Raw genomic sequence first — 20387 nt, forward strand, 5'->3', positions numbered from 1 at the left:
GTGTTAGGTCTTGGAGCCTCCCCTTGAGCTAGATCTCAATTTGGGCCAGTCACTGGACCGCCTTTCCCTCAGGCTCCTCTCCATTTTTGTCCCTGCAGTTCCCCTGAACAGGAAAAATTCTGGGTCTGAGTTTTTGACTGTGGAATGGCAACCTCATCCCTCCACTTGATGTCTTTTCTACTGGAGGTGGACTCTACAAATTTCCTCTCCCCGCTGTAGGACATTTCATCTAAGGTTCCTCCCATAGTCCTGAGTCTCTCACCTCTCAGGTCTTGTACTTTCTAAAGGGTCCACCTCCAACTCACCCTCCCACCCCACCATTGCATATTTCTATTCATTCTGCTGGCCCTCGGGGCTTCTCTCCTGCCCCCCCATACCTGATCATCTTCCTCTTTCTCCCTCCCTCTCCCCTCTCCCACCCAAGTCCCTCCTTCCTTCTACCTCCCATAACTATTTTCTTCTCCCTCCCAAGTGGTATTGAGGCATTCTCACCTGGGCCCTTCTGCTTGTTAACCTTGTTGAGTTCTGTGGATTATATCCTGGGTATTCTGTACTTTTTTTTTTTTTTTTTTTAGCTAATATCCACTTACTAGTGAGTATATACCATGAATGTCCTTTGGGGTCTGTGTTACCTCACTTGGGATGATATTTTCTAGTTCCATACATTTGCCTGCAAAACTCAGGATGTCCTCGTTCTTAATAACTGAGTAGTATTTCGTTGTGTAAATGAACTACATTTTCTATATCCATTCTTCTGTTGTGGGACATCTGGGTTGTTTCCAGCTTCTGGATATCATAAATAAGGCCACTATGAACATGCTGGAACACATGCCTTTGTGGCATGGTGGAGCATCTTTTGGATATTTGTGTGGGCCCTATTTTTATGGTGTGTAGCTGACCCCTCTGGTTCCTCTGACCCTTCCACCTCCTCTTCCTCCTCCTCCTCCTCCTCCTCCTCCTCCTCCTCCTCTTCTTCTTCTTCTTCTTCTTCTTCTTCTTTCTCTTCCTTCTGCTCCTCCTCAGGACTCCCCAAACTCTGCATTGCTTCTAGCCCTTTTGGCTATGATCAAATGTAGTGTCTGTTCTTTACTAATTTTTTATTGGTTATTTTATTTATTTAAATTTCAAATGTTATCTCCCTTCCAGGTTTCCCCTCTGCAAACCCTCCATCCCATCCCCTCTCCCCCTCCATTTATAAGGGTGCTCCAGCAGCCACTCACCCATTCCCACCTCCCTGCCCTGGCATTCCCCTACACTAGGGCATCAAGCCTTTACAGGACCAAGGGCCTCTCGTCCCATTGATGCCAGACAAGGGAGCTCTGCAGAAGTGGGGCAATCTGGTTGGTCAATTTTGTTGTTCTTCCTATGGGGTCTTTACTAATTCTTTAAAGTAAAATTTAGGTTTTTGATTTGAGTGCTTTCTGCCTTTACAGCATTTTTAAAGGATTATTATTATTATTATTATTGTTATTATTATTAATTGTGTGTGTGTGATTATATACCACTTGTATACAGTCTCACAGAGGTCAGGGGAGGGTATCAGATCTCCTGAAATTGGACTTATAGAGGTTATGGGCAGTTGTGAGTCACCGGACATGCGTGCTGGGAACTGAACTCAGGTCCTCTGGAACAGCAGCACGTGTTGTTAACCATTAATGAATCTCAATCAGCTCTTGTTGCCTCAAACACTATGTCATTATTTGTGATTGAGGGAGCATGTGAACTTCACAGTACACATGTGGAAATCAGAGGACAGCTTGTAGAAGTCTGACATCTCCTTCCACCATGTGGGCCACAGGTGATGGAGTTCAGAACCCTCAGGCTTGGCAGCGAGTGCTGTTACCAGCTGAGCCCTTGCCTCGTCTGCTCTTTCTGATTTTCAATACAGATAGTTATTTTTAAGTAAAATTCCCTCTAAATGATGTCTATTGGTGCCTGAAAGCATTGGTCAGTTTTACTTGCTTGTATTTATTTACTTTAAAGAGGCAACTTGTTTCTATTTTTCTTTTCTCATTTAAAAAAAAAAGTTCTTTGAGAATTTAGTCTAATGTATTTTCATCATATTAATTCTCCTCTCCCCACTTATCCCAGAGTTGGAAGTCTTCTGAAAGCTTTTTTATTTCTCAATCTTTTATCTCAGTTGCAGTTTAAAAATTGGAGTTTCAATTAATACACTTTTTTTCTCATTAACTATATGTGATGTGAGGTATAGTTTCACTTTTTCATCTATGTGAAAAGTATAAATTTTTCTTTTAGATTGTTTAAAAATTACTTTTAAATTAATGTATAAAATAATGAAGTCCATTGTGGCATTTCACACATATGTGTTGTTATACTTTGATTTTATTCCTGCCCTATTGTACTCCCAGATTCCTCTGAAGCCCCTCCTGTTGTACGCTTCCTCCCTTCAAATAGTACCCTCTTTTTCTTGTTTGAAATACTTTGAGTTTACAAACAAGAATGTTTTGAGTAACATATTTTGTCAGGGTTCAGAGTCTTCAATGGTAAGGGGGGGAGAAAAGCATCATTTTGGTTCCTATATGATGCTGGACATGGTGGCAGTAGGGAGAGATGCTGAAGTATAGGGATCATTACATCAAAACCATCCTGGACTACATGGTGGTTTCCAGGCCAACCTGGGTTGTATAGCAAGACCCTGTCTCCAGACTAAGATATCTGCTTCTCAATCATTTTATTCTATTAGACCTTTTACTTAAACTTCATTAGATAGGAAAGATGATTAAAAGAACTTTTCCACGGAAGAAAAGTGAGTGAAGAAATTGTTTATCTCCACTCAACTCCAGCATATAAAAGGCTCAACTATTAGTTTCTACAGTGTTCAGAATCCAAACCAAAGCTTTTGAAGATGAAATGTTCAATCTAATATTATTGTCATACTCCCACAAAAAGATCTGGCTGGCTTGTGAAACAAGCTGTATTCGAGTGATATGGGCTATATGTTTTGTGGCTAATATGTTTAGTTGTGACTCTAAACACAAGTTCCAAAACTTTTGGTCTTCCTAGGATGAGCATAAACTTAATATAAGGGGAAAGAGACAGAGCACAAAAGCAAGCTCATTCACATGTTTTCTAATTCACTGGTGAAAAGATGAAAACAGCAAAGACAAAAGTCCAAAATAGTGTTTAAAGGCTGGGCGTACACGTGGTCCCTGAAAATGAGATACACAATGCAAAATGTTGAAAATTTTCTCAGGGGTTGCTAGTTTTAAATATAGAAGGAAGTATAAGCTTCTCACTTTTTTTTTCTTTCTGGTGCCATCTAAGAATCTAATATTTCCTTGGTCCCTTTGTTAGTTGAAATGCTAATCCGGAGTGCTGCCAGTGACATAGAAGACCCTTTACTAGATATTCTGAGATTGTAAACTCAAGGAGGTGATTGCTTCTAGTTAGGTTGTATGAACCCAAATGCTTAATATTAAGTAAAGTCAGTGGTTTCCTCCTAAATTCTCAAGACTTTGTGTAAGTTTACCCCATTTACATAGCACAGCACTGTATGTTGCTGAAAAATTCCAATGTAGCATGCAACAGTGGTTCCTAATTGCTTTAGCATTTATTATGCACAAGAGACAGGAGGGAAGTTGTCTCATTTCATACAGCTCAGTTGCATTCCTTATCTCTGAAGTACACTTAAGCAGCAAGCTGGGACTTAAGGTAGCTGCGTGAAAGCCAGCATCTATTAACATGCATATCTTAGAGGGAAAATGAATTGGATTTTCTAAAGCAGAATACAGCCCAACCTCATTCCATGCATTAATTTTGCATAATTTCACTTTTGCACATTTTATAAATGAGGGGCCATGTTCTGACTTACCCACAGACATTCTCATGCTTGCATTTATTTTCAGGTTATGACTTATGTCAGCTTTGTTTGCAAAACATTTCTTAAGAGCATTTTGGTGTATTTCCAAGATGTCTTTTGAGGTCAATTAGCACCTATTAATGTTTTTCTAAACAGTCACTGGATGTGCTTAACCAGTGTGTACTTAGCCATCTTTTATCTGACAAGTGTTCTGTAAGGTTTTATGTTTTAAAGAAACAGTACCCATTTTCATGAAAGTGACACGTTTTGTTATGTTTTATAGCTGAATAAAATTCCATCGTGTAAACATATCCCACGTTCTTTATTTGATGCTCTATTAATTGACACCTGGGCTGACTCTATAACTTGGCAGTGTGAATAGGATGTGAAGGTAGAAGGATAACTATCTGGAGGGATGAATGAGAATAAGAGGCGGGTGGGGGAAACATAGGGTGAGATGAATAGGGTCAAGGTACTTGATACATGTGTATGGTAATGCCTTTTAAAAGCCCATCACTACATCCAAGGAATATATGTCCACTAATTTTTATATTAAAAATGCAAGAACCCTTTGACATCTTACAAAAACTACTTGGTTAGCACACATGAGGCAAGAAGAGTGTGGAAGTTGAACTTTTGTGCACTCTTATATACAGGTGCTTCATGCAACCGAGTTGTGCTGATTGTCAGCAGTCTGGCCCTACTGTTTTGGAACCTCAAGTTGTTAAGAATTAACCCCTAAATGGGAATACAATGGTCATGTAGGTTGAAAAGCACCAGCATGTGCATTTGTCTTTAAAAGTCCATTGGAGATGAATAATATATGTGTGTGTGTGTATGTATGTATATATACACACACATATATATGATTGTATGTATATAGTCCCATGAAATGAAGATCTTATAACTATATATGTATGTATATATACATGCACACAATGTATATACAATATGTAAATTAGTATTTATACATGAAATTAAAGTTAACTAAAATTCTGTTACTGAGTCTGTAATGATAAAGGTACTTTATATCTTTCCATTGTAATATTCTTTCATATATATATCATTTGAGATATACCCAGAAAGCACAAGCTGAACAATCAATGGAATGGTCTGCCCATGGACTTGAGACTTGCCTTTTTATCCTGTGACCCATTTGACCTGTGTGCACCCAGTGGTCCCAGATTTGCGGTCATTGTTCTATGAGGCAGAGGTAACTTGGGAAAGACCAAATAGGTAAAGGGGGTAACCATTTTTTAATGTTTCTGAAAGCCCATAAATTCCAATAAGGCTGACATAATTTATAAATGAATTCATGATATACAATATATTTTTCCTTTCATAGCACATCAGTGTGAAAATGCTACCTATCTATTGGTATATTTTTCATATACTAATATTTTCTTGTTCCGTGGTTAACAATAGGGCAATGAAAGGGAAGTCCTTCAAAGGATAGTAGCAAGGGAAGGAGATAAAGCTGAATTATAACTATAACTTCAGCCTCCTAGGGTAGATGATTAGTAGTATTTACCCATTGTTAAGATCTCCATGAAAACTCTGGGCAGTCGTTTTGTAGATTGTTTTAAGCTAGTATCACCTGTACATTTGTAGACGTGAGAGGGAGTTGATTCTATTATCTCTATCAAAAGGCTTCATGTTTGTAGCCAATGTGACTGGCATGTTTTAATTACTCCAACTGCTCCATTCTGGGAAATGGCTGGCAATCGATTGTACAAGAGTAGGGAGATATACTTGTAATGAAGCTGAACCAACTAAGGAAAAAATGAGACTTCACACAAATAACTTACATGAACACATTTATTGCAAGTAGCTCTAAGGAAAAGCAAGGCAGATATATATAAACACTATACAGAGTTGCACGGTAGTCTCCCAAAACTGCAAACCAGATGCTTACAAACAAGAAGGTTTAAGAATATTTACAAAGGAAGACAAACACAGAGCAACTCAAAGCAGGTCTGTGAAGCAGAAATAGCAAATGTAATGAACTGTTGGAACTGTAAAGCTCTAGGTTTTACTGACCAAGTAACTATGTATGACACCAAACTAATGTAGTGCTCACACACACAAATCGTTCCATCGTTATTTTTCTCAGCAGCATACTGACCACTGGAAGGTAAGTGATATTTCGGTACACATATTCCATAGATTCTTCCAGCACAATACTGAATAAATTAATTATACCTGTAAACTAAGAAGTCGTGTTTAAAAGATTGCATATTTGTTATGCAGTACCTGTGACTATTTGTACCTGTGACTAATTGTGTGTCCAGTTGTGTATGAGGTTTCCATTCATTTATTCAGCAAGTGTGCTATCTCTGTGCTCTACCTTCTGTACCCTGTCTATTGGCAGCCTCCAAACAGAATACATGAATAAAGTAATACAGCCGTTTCCCTCAAATCTTTTCTTGCTACAATTCTGAACGATTATGACAACTTACTTGAATATTAAATGGTAATAGAAGGCCTGAAGAAAGGCTGCCTAAGGAGTACACTGTTACGATGAACAAAAGCCACACTGCATTACTGAATTAGGTAGGAACAAGAGAGGAGCCTGAAGGGACTGATGAAAGCAAGTGATGTCCCAGCAATGACCAGAAACTGGTTCAGTGACTGGCATTGAAGCCACATCCTCTCTTCAGCACAATTCACATGGGGGAAAAGGAGCACACACACACACAACCCCCATCACTTTGCTTAGTAGGCAGGGAGAAACAATAGAAATCAACTCGGTTCTTTGGGAAGTTAGTTTAGCCACATGTACTAGAAGCCTGCTCAAAGATAGAAGCACACGTTCAAAGATGTAGGAACCGAGTGGCAAAGAACTTCAGGTAAGTTTCACACTACTTCAAAGTTGCACGTTAAATGCGAAGCAATTTTTTTTAAACAGAGTTACACACAATAGGTACGTCTATAATCACATGTATCACATGTTCACAGGTACACAAAGGTGTACATACACACAATGTGTGCACACACACACTAGCACTCACACACTTTTGCAGACACTTGCTCAAACACTCACACCCATCTGTGAGATGATGAGGTTTGCCAGTGATGGTACGACAGCCAAGAGCTGTGTGCCACCACATAACAAAGCTCTAAGCAAGCTTCAAGACCTTTGTACCTATCCTGTGTGGTCACCACCTGTTGTTATCATGTTCTCAAAGGTCCAGGTTCCTAAAATCTTAATTCAGTTTCCATCAGAGGCAAGCAAAAAGGGGGGGAGGGGCTTGCTCTGAAATTTTTCTTTTAAATTTTGTACATCTTATATTGGCTTCGTTGTCCAGAAGGAAACAAGGCCTTATAAGAGGTTCCTTTTGGCTTGGGTTTTAGGCATCAGTTGATTAGTTGATTAATTGATAGGTATACGCCAATTTCTATATATGGGAAAGTAATGTCTTTATAGGCATGCTGGGCATCCTGGACATGGGAGAGAGAATGGTTACTAGGGGGAAAGTCAGAAAGAGGGGAGGCAGTTTAAAGAGTTGAAAGGAGGAGCCCCCAGAGAGAAAGAAAGGGTCTTGTGAAATGGATACTTGCCTCTTTACAGGGATAAATGTAGATTTCAAAATAAAATCAAAACAATAGGTTTGGAAATGTTCAATTGGATAGCAGAACATCAACAGGTTCTACAGAAAGAAGTAGAAAACCTGTTCCTTGGCTCTGCCTTTAAAATGCTAGAACTACTCTGTCAAGATATCACTTTAGTTGATGGTTAGTGTCGATAGAATTTTGTAGTCTTGTTAATGAGCAAAATCTGAGATAATTTGCCCGTTAGTCATGTCTTTAAAATACTGAAAATGTCCTGTCAAGATAGAAGTTCAGTTCACATTAATTCCTTGATCAAGAAATGTTTTAAGTATGTACTGCTCAGAAAAAAGATTCCAGATCATACCTACCTTCTTGTTCATATATATGTCTCTTTATCTGCCATTGTTTAAAGATACTCTCATTGAAAATTTCTCCAAGTATTATATGCCCTTAAAACTGATGCTGGCTATATTTACACATTTTTTTTTACAGAGGAAAGGGGAAGTGTTATGAGATACTAACTTATAGCATCTCATTCCTTTCAAAGAGATACATCAGGGAACCTAGGAAGCAAAGCCAGTGTACAGTGTGCACATATTTCAGTCAATCAGTGGATGCAGGGCACAATACTGAGAATAAAGTCCATGAGCAAGCTCATTCAGCTGCCACGGTCTGCTTGTAGAAATCAAGGTTGGTTTCTATTCAGAAGCTTCAGAATTTTCTTTCTTTTAGGCAGATCTGGAGTAGATGAAGATGAAATTCTGTGTCATTTTTCTTCTAAAATGTGTTTGTTTTGGTGGCAGTGTAATCACTCTAAAAAAAAAAAAAGGACGACAAGACAAAAAGTTATTTTAAAAGTTAGTGCAAAGAGCTGTCACCCATTCCTTGTTCAAAAACAAAAGGAAACAAAACTTGAAGAGGTAGCTGAGAGATCCACTGAGGATGCTGCCTTGGCATAGACATGGATTATTTGACACGGTGGCCTACCTGTGCACAGAAAACGAGCTAAAAGAATCTATGGAAAGCTTCCTCCAGAGTAGGCTTCAAGTAAAAATCTTCACTTGACTAGAAGCACCTATTTTTTTCCATGGATATTTTGATGAATGCAACAAGATTGAGCATCGGAGTCCCCACTCCTTCCTACTTACTGTGGTTGCTAGTTATGTTCATTGTAGCGATTTTTCTTTCATATTAAAAAGCTTAAAAAAAGTTTCTAACTTAGAAACTATTAAGTCTTCCTGTGAACACTGGATTTGTGAAATATTAGGTTCTGTTAGGATAGAGGGTAGTGGGTGTGCATATTAGCAACGCATTTACTTGTGGTTAATTGGGCTACCCAGGTATCATGAAATTTTATTTAAATATTATCTACAAGCTTTTAACAGAAATGTGATGTTACAAAGGTATCTCCCAAATTTGGCTCATTTTCATAAGTTTATATAGATAGTCCAATAAAATTGTTTCAAATGGGATTTCTGAATATCATATACTATGCACTTTATTTCATGCAATGCTGCAGAAATGTATAAATTAAGCTACCAAGCTACCCAAGAGACAGTGTTTGGAATTAGAACCATTTATTGCTATTGGAGTCATTTTTCTTTGCTTCCAAAAAATAACAGCAGCTCTTCCAAAAATTTTATTCATATTTCCATGTCTTCCTAAAACTTGTGTCAACAATGGGTAAAGAATGAAAAAAAAAAAACCTAGTAAGACCCAGCAAATGGCTGTGTAATTTCAAGTTTACAAATAAGTTTGTCAATTCCTGTTCATCTAAGTTAGTAGATAGAAATAATGCTTTCCAAACAAGGATAATCCTCAAATAATTTAACTTGCTTTTAGAATGCATTGTGGAAACCAGAGCCGCAGATTTGCCTTTATAATTTTTTCTTACGTCCATATTAAAATGAGTTTACATTCGTGAACACATTCCAAAGAACAGCAAAAAGAAGCAATTCACCAGCTTGCTGAATAGTGGAAGAAAGCAATTCAGGATTAAACCTTAATCTAAAAAAGTCTACAAAAGGAATATTAAAGCGCTGACAATCACACCATGTGTTCAGTTTCTATTTATTTTTAATAACATCTCACCAACAGAAAAATGAATGGTGATGCTTTTGGGGAGTTATTTGATTTGGATCTAGTTTTCCATTTGATCAAATAAATCCACCAAGCAAAAAACCAAAGTGAATGAAGGGAAATGGCCTACCATGGTGGATATACCAAAAATATAAAATTTAAGCATGCTACTTAGCTTAGCAGTCACTGGGTTATATGCAGGTTTCATCTCTTCAATAAAGAACAGTTCCCACACCATTCTGTGCTTGATGGCTCTACAGGATGATGATCCTGTATGAGTTGATAACTAGGAAGTCCTGTCCCTACTGTGTGAAAATTAACAGAAAATGCTGCCGATCTTTACTCACAGTATCTCTGTCTTAGATCAAATGATAAAATTGCTTTTGCCCACCGTGGCAGTGATTTCCCAAGAGAACTTGTCAAAAGAATCTGGAATGAAACAGATGTCACTCGTAAAGCTGTGTTTTTAAAGTGTAGACTAGTCGTCTGACATCTTTCTTTCACAAGCATCTGGCTACATAAGCTCGTTCAGTCCAGTCCTGGTTATTTGGAAAAAGACTGCTTGGGGATCCGCCACTTTATTTTTCATCCTAGGTTGGTTTCTCCACTACATCTCAACACACGCTTGGGCTTTTTCACTCTGCTGCCTAGTTACTGCTGATGTGAAGAATGCAAGTTAGTAGAATTTTAATATGTTCAGTCTTCAATTTACAAAAGATATATAGTGCCAGGTTCATTGTTAGTTGAAACTCAGAATAAATTACCTCATAGAAACACTGTTATGAAAAATGGTCTACATAAGACTCTATTTAACCTCTTCATTTCCTGAGCCAACAGAGGAACTGTTTTATCCAATCATTTCTGTGAGATGCACTGGAAGTTTCAATTGGAACTCCAGGAAAATAGGTCTTCTAGTCATGATGGATGATAGAAATAATAAGGTCTCCTAGAGTCAAAAGGTTAAAATTACATTCCTTAGTCACTCATTCAAGGGCATGGTGGATGCACATGTGAGTGATTTTCAAGATCACTGTGGAGGTATTGTCTTGATTGACACTCTTTCTACATTTCAAGTCTTCATGTAGAAAATCAGTAATCAAATTGAGGCAAATTATAGAACTTCTGAGATCTAGCTAGGGTGATCACAATTTATGGGGAATGGGATATTTGGCAAATCTTTAAGGTTTGGAGAGTACCACACATATTGTGGTCAATCTAAGCATTATCTGCCTGGCCACCTCTGTGCCAACAAATGGCAATGGACCAGGTGATACATCCTCAGAAATGTACAACAGGAATCCCTACAAGAAAAGCTGTTGCCTTTAGTTGAGTGCAAGCAAGCTGGGTCCGGAGACATCTAAGACAGTAGTTCTACATACGCCTTATAGAATTTCTAGATGGTCCCCACCTTTTCTGTTAGAGAGAAACCAGGTAAGGTCATTTTTTTCTGAAATGAAGGACAGAAGTCAGGTAAAGGGTATCTTAACAGTATAAGTCTTACATACAAGCAATGGTAACTTTTACAATAAAGAAAGTATATTAGAGTATTAGGGGAAAACAGTGATCACTTTCTTATTTCTATAAATAAATACACATGCAGCCATTTTCTATTCTAAAAGGAATTAATTCATCAGTCTGAAATAGAAAAAATATTCCTTAAATCAACACAAATCAAAAATAGTGTACTTGTTAAAACTCCTAAAATTTTTCCAAATCTTAAATGTCAACCCTATGATTCTACATCTGTGTACCCAATAATCAATGTAGAGTAGCTGGAGAACAACATCTTATGTCCATAAAGCAAGGATAAGATATTGGCAATGTTATCAATCGGTTTTAAGTTTGCATTTCAATAGCTGCATCAAAAAAAACCAAGTAGACTGTAATGTCTTCACTTCATTGTTCTAAAAATTAATTGTTTACATTTTCATTTTTTATTCAGTAAATGACCCTCACAGTCTAAGAGTCTGACCACCTGCCCCTCTATCACCACATACTACTAGTTTTAACTTAGCATTTCACAAAATGTATTTCCCAAAACGACCAATAAAAGGTCTGGGATATTTGTACATAGTCGTAAAGCCTTTAAAATGGTGCTAAAGAAAATGAATTTAATTTAAAACAAAAATTATTTAATGTCCCACAGAGGATCTGATTCTCAAGACTTCTAAAATCTACCTGCCTAACAGCCCAAAGCACCTCCATATGTGCACAGACAGACACACACACACACACACACCAGCATACATATCTATAGCACCTTTTTTTCTGTCTTATTTTATCCTGTTATGTTTGTTCACTGTAGTAGTTTAGATTAAGATATGAGATTTATACAGAAAGAATAAAATTAAAAGGCTCATAATAGCTGACAAATGCCACTATTAGCAAAGCCATAGAAATCTAAATTCAGTTTAGGAAATGACTATTAGTTGGAATCTACTGACTACACCCTCAAATCACATTCTTTCCTTTCCAATGCTTCTTTTTGATCTAAATATGCCTCTCTCTCTCTCTCTCTCTCTCTCTCTCTCTCACACACACACACACACACACACACACACACACACGGAGAAAATTTGTGTTTTGGAAGTAAAAATAGCTAACTCTTCTCTAGATATAATTTAAAACATTAAGTTCCAACTGAGGTCATTTTTTTTTTTATTTGAAACGGGCCACAGCAAACAGTTCAATGTAACAAAGATCACCTGAGCCCTGACTGATGGCCCGCTTAGAACGCTCTGAGTTCCAACAAAATTTTGCTACCATCAAATTAATGTGTACTTATGCTTTTGCTCCCAAAGCTTTCATATATAATACCTTTCATTAATATAAAATTAAAACTTGCTTGAAGGTCAGTGGTGTGCTGGATGGAGAGCATTAGACTGGAAAACAGGTCTGAGGTATATTTTCAGCTCTGCCACTTACCTTCATGAACACAGGAAAATTCTTAACTCCAGCATCACTTCCAGTACTTACCAGCAGTAAAATAATGAATGTGAATGTACTTTGAAAAATATAAGGCAATCAATCTGTAACTGAAAGCATTCCCTCAATCAACAAGTTGACAACTGAACAACAATCCATTTAAAATCACACACAGTAATCTTTACTTTTCTCTGCAATGGCCAGCCACATCTGTTCCAACCGTGAAGGTTTTTGTTGTTGTTGATTTTTTTTAAACCGAGATTGTACCCCAAGATAAACGCCTGCCAATAACTCAGAAGAATTTTGGTTCGTATTTGGTGATTAGAGACAGGGAAAGAAAGCTAAAGACCTTGCTTGAGTATTTATGAATGTATAATAGTCTGGTGTGCTTAATTAAAGTCCTGGCCGTGGTTTCAAAGAGATGTTTTGCTCCTAGCTGACATTTTTATCCTGGAAGCATCAGTCTTAAAATAGAACAAATGCAAGTGAATAATGATTGCCAACAACTTCAGTTGGATGAGTTCCTCTTTAATTGTTTAGGTCAAATACCTCATTACTCCAAAGAACTATCCAGATTTGGTGAAGATGGATGATGAATGCTGCATAAAATAAGTAAACCATCAATTATAGCTGAAAATTGTCTGCTATCTGGAGATTATATTCTACTTATTTACAATAAATAAGTCTAATACAGTAAAAATGATTTGCTTTCAGCACCTATAATTTATAGCAACGGGACTTGGTAGCAGGACAATGACAAAATGCTTGGACTTTCTGTGTTGTGATAATAGGAACTAAATTGTCAAAGGCTAATTACTAGTTTTGGCCTTTTAATATTATCATAATATAACTAATTTGACTGACCAATTATTTCATACAATCTACAGCTGCCCATTTCATACTCCTATGTCTTGAATAAAAAGACCAGGGAAATTTACAGCCCAAATCATTTCGACCTATCAATTTTATACCAGGTAAAGCATTACAAGAAGCAAACAAACAAACAAACAAAAAAAACAAAAAAAAAAACCCAAAAACAAAACAAAAAAAAACAAAACAAAAAAACCCAACGATTTAGGACTAGATGAAATCATGTGGGAAATGATATTCTTCTAAATGCTAATGTGTTCAAAAGCTGAAGCCTTGATCATTAAGGAATTGCTCTAAAAATACTTCATTTATCAAAACATTACATGCTCAAGTTATATTCTGGGTGTTTCTTTTTAATTGGTTTAAACAAGCAACTACAAAATACATGAAGCTCGACTATAGATCAGTAAGGCTATACTATACATTCATTACGTTTACATTTCATGATAGAAATGGTCTTAGTGAATTGAAATCTCACTTACATTATGAACAGATCTCAATATAAGGATCCCGACTGTGAATAGTCACGTGGGATACTTTTAATGAAAGAAAAGACACAAAAAGTGGCATAGAATTTTAACTTAGTTTGTGGTTTGTAAATGTAGTTAAGAGTCACAACTAGGATACTGGTCCTCAGTACATAATAATACAACATACTACATCTCTATGCTAGTTCTAAACACATTCCATAGATGGAAATTAACTTAGTGAGCTGTGTGACTCTCAACATCACGCCTTTGTGTCTTGTTTACAACACTGTTTCTTAACATGATGTATTCAGTTTTTAAATGTTAGATAATAAAATAAAGACAGGACATAAATAACTGGAAGTTCATCTATAGCTTTAGAGAAAAACGTGATCAGATTCCAAATACCTGTTTTGAACACTTTACAGACACCACTTTATCAATTCACATTAAAATGCTAACTAAAGTCATTTTCTGCAATAGGTTTTTTTTTTTACAATACCATACCTCCTCCCATGCCCTTCCATATGATTGATATATTGTAGTAAACTACATGTCAAATAGCTCTTTAGTACCAAGAAATTGCTAGTTTTCAGAAAACCAAATGCTCAAAATTTCATTTTTGTATTAAACCATCAACAACAAAAAAAACCATTTTATTTAGAAAGTGATCTCATGCTCCAAAATGCTTCCATAGCCATTCACTCATCTCAATTTAAGTTCCTGCCTATAAGTTACAACCTCAATGGTGTAGTTCCACAATAAAGTTAGGAATTTCTTCCATAAACAATACAATCAGAGCATATTCAAACTCTCAATATAGCTGCAAGGCCATTAATCAGTAATTTATGCAAATATAAGTCATTGGATCTCCATAATCCTCAGAAGTCAGAGTTTATTTAAAGAAGAGTATGATTTTATTTATTATTTTTATTTGTGTGTGTGTGTGTGTGTGTGTGTGTGTGTGTGTGTAAAAAGATCAGAATATTACAAAGTATAGGCATCATTTCAAAAAAAATCACAGGGTCCCAAGCAGCTACTCTTCTGATGTGGAATTTGACATCAGAGTTGTACAAAGTACACAGTACCTGGAACAATTAGGCTTCCGCATAAGAGCTGATTATGTTCTTGAAAATGGAATTATGACTTTTAAATACATATATACCTATGATAGTAGTGCTCAGTGTGTGTCCCCCCCTTCTGTGTATGTGTGTGGGGGGCAGTGGATGTATGTCTGTCCGTGTTGGGGAGGAGTTCACAATGAAAAGGACTTTTGAATTAAGTCCTTTGGCAATCCAAATCATCCTTTTGTTGTTTTCATGATCATTCTTTTGACGTGTCCGTCTGTGCTGCAAATGTGAGTTTTTGTGTGGCGAGTTTTCTATAGCCAGGGGAGAAAGAGGAGGTAGGGGGCTACACCTGCGCTAAATGGGGAGCTTGTAAGGTGACTGCTGTGATCAATCCCAGCTTGTTCTGCCTGATCAGGCACAGTGCGCAAAGAGCCAATCACAAAAGCATTCCAGAGAGCAAGCAAAGCCAAACTCTTTACCAAACTGAGTACTGGAATGAAAACTGCTGGGGACCAGCCCTTCACAGGGAGAGCAGCCTAAAGAGAGAAGGCAGGGCAGACCACAAGGGCAAACATTACTTGAGACTCTCTCAAGACAAAGTTGGGCAGTTTTGTTCACAGATTCACTAAGCTTTGTTCTTACAAGCCCTTCTCTTCCTTCAGAAAATTAGGCCTTGAAAGTCTCCCACTGCTCCAGGGTTAGCTGCCCTGGGTGGGGGGCTGGGGGTGTCTTTCTTCTTCCTCCAGCCTTTTTATCTTGTTCTTCTCGATTTTCAGAAGACAAACCAATTTAATGTTTTACATGCCTTCTAAACCTTTGAAACAATATTCTTATTCACAATCAAGATACCACTGCCTCCTCTTCAGAGGGGAGGGGAAGGGAGCTAAAAGAAGAAAATGAAACACAGAAAAAACTTGCCTTTCCCTACCAATGACAGAAAAGGAACACACATGTTTTCTCTCAATCCTGTGTAAAAACAAAACCAGATCAGCACAGAAACACTTTCCAGAGCAGAGTATCTCTTAATCATCTGGGGTTTTATGCATCCTCTCCCCTTTCAGCTGACAACCAAGTGTTAACCTTTTAGGCAAACCAGCCAAACAATGACTGCCTTTTAGAAAGTAAATATGTTAATAGTTGGCTTGATAACTGATGAACTCTCTGCATTCCCTTTCAATCACCGCCTTAGGTTGAACACACATAGAAAAGTAGCTTTTAGTTGTAGGCTGGAACTCAGTATCTGAAGAATTTAGGGAAGGGGAAGTACATTTGCAAACATCCTCATGCTGTGGGTCTTTTAGTTTTAACCGCTCCTAAGAAGTTAATCCAAAGTTTAACAATCGGCTCTGTCAGGTAAATTTACCGGCTAAAAGCTAATGGTTTCCGCAAAGGCCAAAAAGGTGAAAAATTAAAACTGAATTCTACTCTGTAATAACAGTGGGAAATGATCTATCAGGGTCGCGTATCGCTAACAGCATACCAACCAACGCATCAACTCAGCTATTAATCAATTTCCAATAACTTCAGGAATTTTAATTATAAATTCACCAACCTCATTTCGGAGAGTGGTCACTTCTTGTAGTCACGTCTGGCAAAGTCCATTCTCACGTAAATGTCATCATCTTCATTGCCGTTGTCGTCGAAATCTGCTCTCTCTCGGGGTCTCAGCACCCGACGCTGGCGAGGTGGCGGTGGGGGAGCGGCTGCGCCGGCCGCTAGGTCCCTACCTCTAGCACCTTGGTTAAGGGCTCCAGGATTCCAGCCTGCGGCAATGTCCTGGACCTCTCTTACAGCGTGGGCACCACGAGCGTTAGCAACAGGTTGGAACCAGCGAATGGAGGCGGAGTCAACTCCTGCTGGGGAGTGGAAGCCGGCAAAGACATCGCCAAGGCTGGGGGCCGCTGCGAGCGCAGAGACCACCGCTAAAGCCCGGCTCACTGCCCAGAGGGGCGCCCCAGCTGGAGCAGCAATCACCGCAGACGCGGCGGGAAAGTCTCTGTCCAAGCTGTCAGTCGAGAAAGCCGAGACTGCGGCTCGAGTGTTGGCAAATAAATTTTGGGAGCGGCTTTGTGGGCGTCTTCTCTCCTGCACTTCCTCCTGCAGCAGCCTAGCTACAGGTGGCGGTTCAGAGAATCGACCGGGAGAGAGAGAAACATCCATACAGCACTCAGAGAATGGGTCGACTACATAGATTTCACCGGTTTGAGCATCATAGCAAATGGCACTGTCCGCAAAAGGCATGGCTGGGTTTAAAATTACTTCAATGTAGTCACCCACTTCCACGATGCTACCTATAGCACTGCCTGGGAAAAGACGAAAGGGCCCCCTAGCACCTGGTAGAACTCTTAAAAGATCTGAGAGGCGGACTGTTGGATTTGGAAAGGGCACCCCGACTTCAACATTCAGGTACCTAGAAAAAGCTGTGGGTCTGGGGTCAGTAATTACACCCCACAAGTCTGGCAGTCCTTGAGCAGAGGGAGCTAGCACAAGGCGCTCTCTCTTAATAAAGTCAATATTGATATAGTCACGGGAGCTGTCAGCTTCTCTCTGCTCCTGTGTGGGGTTTAGTGGTCTGGGCTTTATTGTGTTATCCTTTGCAGTAAAGGAAACTCGGTTAGGTTCCTTAGCCTTGTTCATTGGGGGCACATCATCTGAAGGCTTTGCAGATGACCTCTTATCTTCAGGTCTTGAGAATGACCTCTCAGTTGAAGGCTTTGAAAATATATCTTTGGTGCCCTGGCTAAAGGAGGCGTCTTTGTTTAGACCGCTCCCCAGGAATTTCCCAGGTAACATCGGAACATACTCACTGTGGTCACTCTGTCCCAAAGGTGAACTCTGAAGAGGACTTGGCAGAGAGAAGTAAGAGCTCCAACTTTTGGAGGAAGAGCCTCCCTGAGGATTGGGAGGATGTTTAGGAATCGCACCTGCTCCAGGAGCCATAAACATGTAATCACTGTCACTGTCATTGTCCTTTGAGTCATCCTCTTTATTAGTATGCGATGCTTTCGGAGCACTTGGAGCAGGTGGTGGTGGTGGGCTCACTCTGGGAAACATCATCATGTAGCCTCTAGAGTCTTCAAAGGGTGACCTAGAGTGGCGTTTTGTTGAAGCAGAGGAATTTTGAGGAGCCATTGGCATGTAATCACTGGAGCACGCAAGAGGAGCAGCCACCCCTGGCCTCATTGGCACATAGGGGTCATCTTCATCTTCATCGAAAGCTCTGGCTCTGTGAGGCCCCCGGGTTGCACCTTCTGGGGTCTCCCTATCTCTCACCTCTTTGGCTGCTTTGCGTTCTTTTGTGCCTCTGTCTGCGCAAAAATAAAGTCGGAATCTTCCCCCAGACTTTGCTTTGCCACCAGTTGCTCCAGCTGTTGGCGGTGGCGGTGGCGGTGGAGGCAGCGTTTGCTGCTGCTTGCTTTGAGTGAATTTACTGAAGTAGGATCTTTTCTTCACAGATTTTCCACGGTCACCATCGTCAGAATTTTTCCCACTTCCTGAGCCTTTGCTCCCTCCTGAGTTCTTGCCACCACCTGAGCCACGACCATCTCCGGGTCTCTGGCCACCACCTGAGCCATGGCCACCTCCACCTGAGCCATGGCCACCTGCCGTGCCCTGGCCATTTCCTGAACACTGGTTTCCTCCAGCACCCTGGCCTCCTGAACTCTGGCCTCCTGTGCCCTGGCCACCTCCAGATCCCTGTCTCCCACCTGAGCTCTGGCTACTGGAGCCTTGGCCACTTGAGCCCTGTCCACCTCCTGAGCCCCGGCCATTTCCTGAGCCCCAGTTGTTCATAGGTATGTAATCACCTCCGTTTCCTTCCTCACCTTCCTTGTCTTTTTCTTCAGTGTTGCCAGAGCTGGAACCCGAGGCTTCACAGGCTCTGTCGTTGGGAGCATCTTCAGGCTGTGGGATAAGTCCCGGGCTAGGTGCTGAGCGTCGGAAAAGGCTGGGTGGTACTGACGCGGCTCTTCTGGACCTGCGGGCTCTGGGCAGGTGCCCTTTTCCTCGCCTGAAGGGAGGCGGAGGCTCTCTGGGTGCGATTAAGCGCCTGGTGAATAGCATCTCCGCTTCCCTGCCACCGATAGCTCTGAGGCGGCAAAACTGCTCAAAGTGAGATCTTCTGAACCAGCCGCTGGGCTCCAGCGAGAGCAAGCCTAGGTGCCTCCTAGTGGACAGCAGGGTTAACAGGTGGGCGCCAATACTGATGCTGTAGGTGCGGCATCGGGCTCTGTATTCGTCTGCGCACAAGGCTCTCATCTTCTCCAAAAACAACTCATGCATATTTTGGGCCACCACGGAGTCATCCACCTCCATCCACAGCTCCCCTGGACCGATGACAGTGGACCTGCCGACTTCCAAGAAGAAAAAGTGCTCCGAGTGCCCACAGCGTCGAATGCTCAACAGCTGGACGACCACAGTGGCCACTTCGGTATTGAGCCTTACAAACACTACCTCTTCGTCGGTAAGACACAGCCGGAACACGCCGCTCAGCTCTTTTCTGTGCCCCAGCCCCCTGGGTTTCACTACTACCTGCCACACATCTTTGTAGAAGGGTGGCTCCGCCACCGCTGCGGCCGCCAGGGCTCCCGGCTCTCCGTCCGGCTGCGCGCCTAGCGTGCCGCAGCGGCGGCGCTTGCTCTCGAGGATGAGGCGGCTGAGGAGCAAGTACCAGCTTTCTTGTTCCGACTCGTTTTCGGCCACCATCGCGAAGTATTCGTCCTGGGTAAAAAGGGCAATGAGGTGTCGGTACCTGGCATCGGCGCGCTGGCTCACGGAGAAGCATTCGTACAGGATGATCACGCGCCGTGGTGGGATGAGCGCGGGGACCGCAGCAGCACCGGAGGCGGCCGCCTCTGCTGCAGCGGCCGCGGCGCGGACACTGTGCCGGAACTTCCTGGCATTTTGGTAGTATTCGAGCCGAGCCGGAGCGTCTGCGGTCTCGAGTTTGAGCACGAAGTAACGCCTATGCCCATGCTTCTGCTTCCTCAGGTAGCCGCGTTTGCAGACTTCATCCCCGACGGGGAGGTCCTCCTCTTCGGACTCGGAGTCTGACCGGGAGCCAGTGGCTGTGGAGAGCCACATGGCTCCCGGACAGGACGACCCGGTCCCAATGAGTGCGGTCGGGGTTCCGGAGGAAAGATTCGGGGTGGTCGCCACTGCTGCTAGAGCTGCGGAGGCTGCTGCTGCTGCTGCTGTGGCTGCTGCTTAGGCTCTCTGTCTCCTTAGCGCTTGGTGGCCAGCGAAGGAGCAACTCGCCATCGTGATGCACGGTGGTTTTAAGGTGAGCGGAGGGGAGGGGGGGCTCGAGAAGGGAGGGCTTTGGGGGGAGAAGAGGCAGTCTCCCTCTGTCTGCCCGCCCCAGACCCCTCCCGCCTAGGCCCGCGTCCCCGCCCACCTCACTGGGCTCAAGGCAGTGGGCAAAACAACACGTGACCGTCGCCTCACGCGGCGGCTCGCACCAGAGGCAGCTACCCAAGCGGTGGAGGGGAGCAAGCGGCCACCAGTAGAGGTGTGCGTGGGATGGGGACTGGGAGCCAGGAAATCAGGGCCATCTTCAAATCGGCAGAGACCCTTTGGGTGAATCTAAGGGCCTTTGGTTCAAGG

The 20387-nt window shown here is 41.3% G+C and overlaps 1 protein-coding gene across 1 annotated transcript; it reads right to left on the bottom strand.

Annotated features, from left to right (window-relative positions):
- Positions 1 to 5954: 5954 nt before the first annotated feature.
- Irs4 (insulin receptor substrate 4) lies at positions 5955 to 20056 on the bottom strand. The gene is made up of 2 exons (XM_034486112.2): positions 16336 to 20056; positions 5955 to 8185 (listed from the first exon to the last, which is right to left on the bottom strand). Exon 1 carries the CDS (start codon positions 19863 to 19865, stop codon positions 16353 to 16355), a length of 3513 nt encoding a protein of 1170 aa, XP_034342003.1. The 5' UTR covers positions 19866 to 20056; the 3' UTR covers positions 5955 to 8185; positions 16336 to 16352.
- Positions 20057 to 20387: the final 331 nt, after the last annotated feature.

The sequence above is a fragment of the Arvicanthis niloticus genome, chromosome X, assembly GCF_011762505.2.
Source record: "Arvicanthis niloticus isolate mArvNil1 chromosome X, mArvNil1.pat.X, whole genome shotgun sequence".
In the NCBI taxonomy this organism is placed as follows: domain Eukaryota; kingdom Metazoa; phylum Chordata; class Mammalia; order Rodentia; family Muridae; genus Arvicanthis; species Arvicanthis niloticus.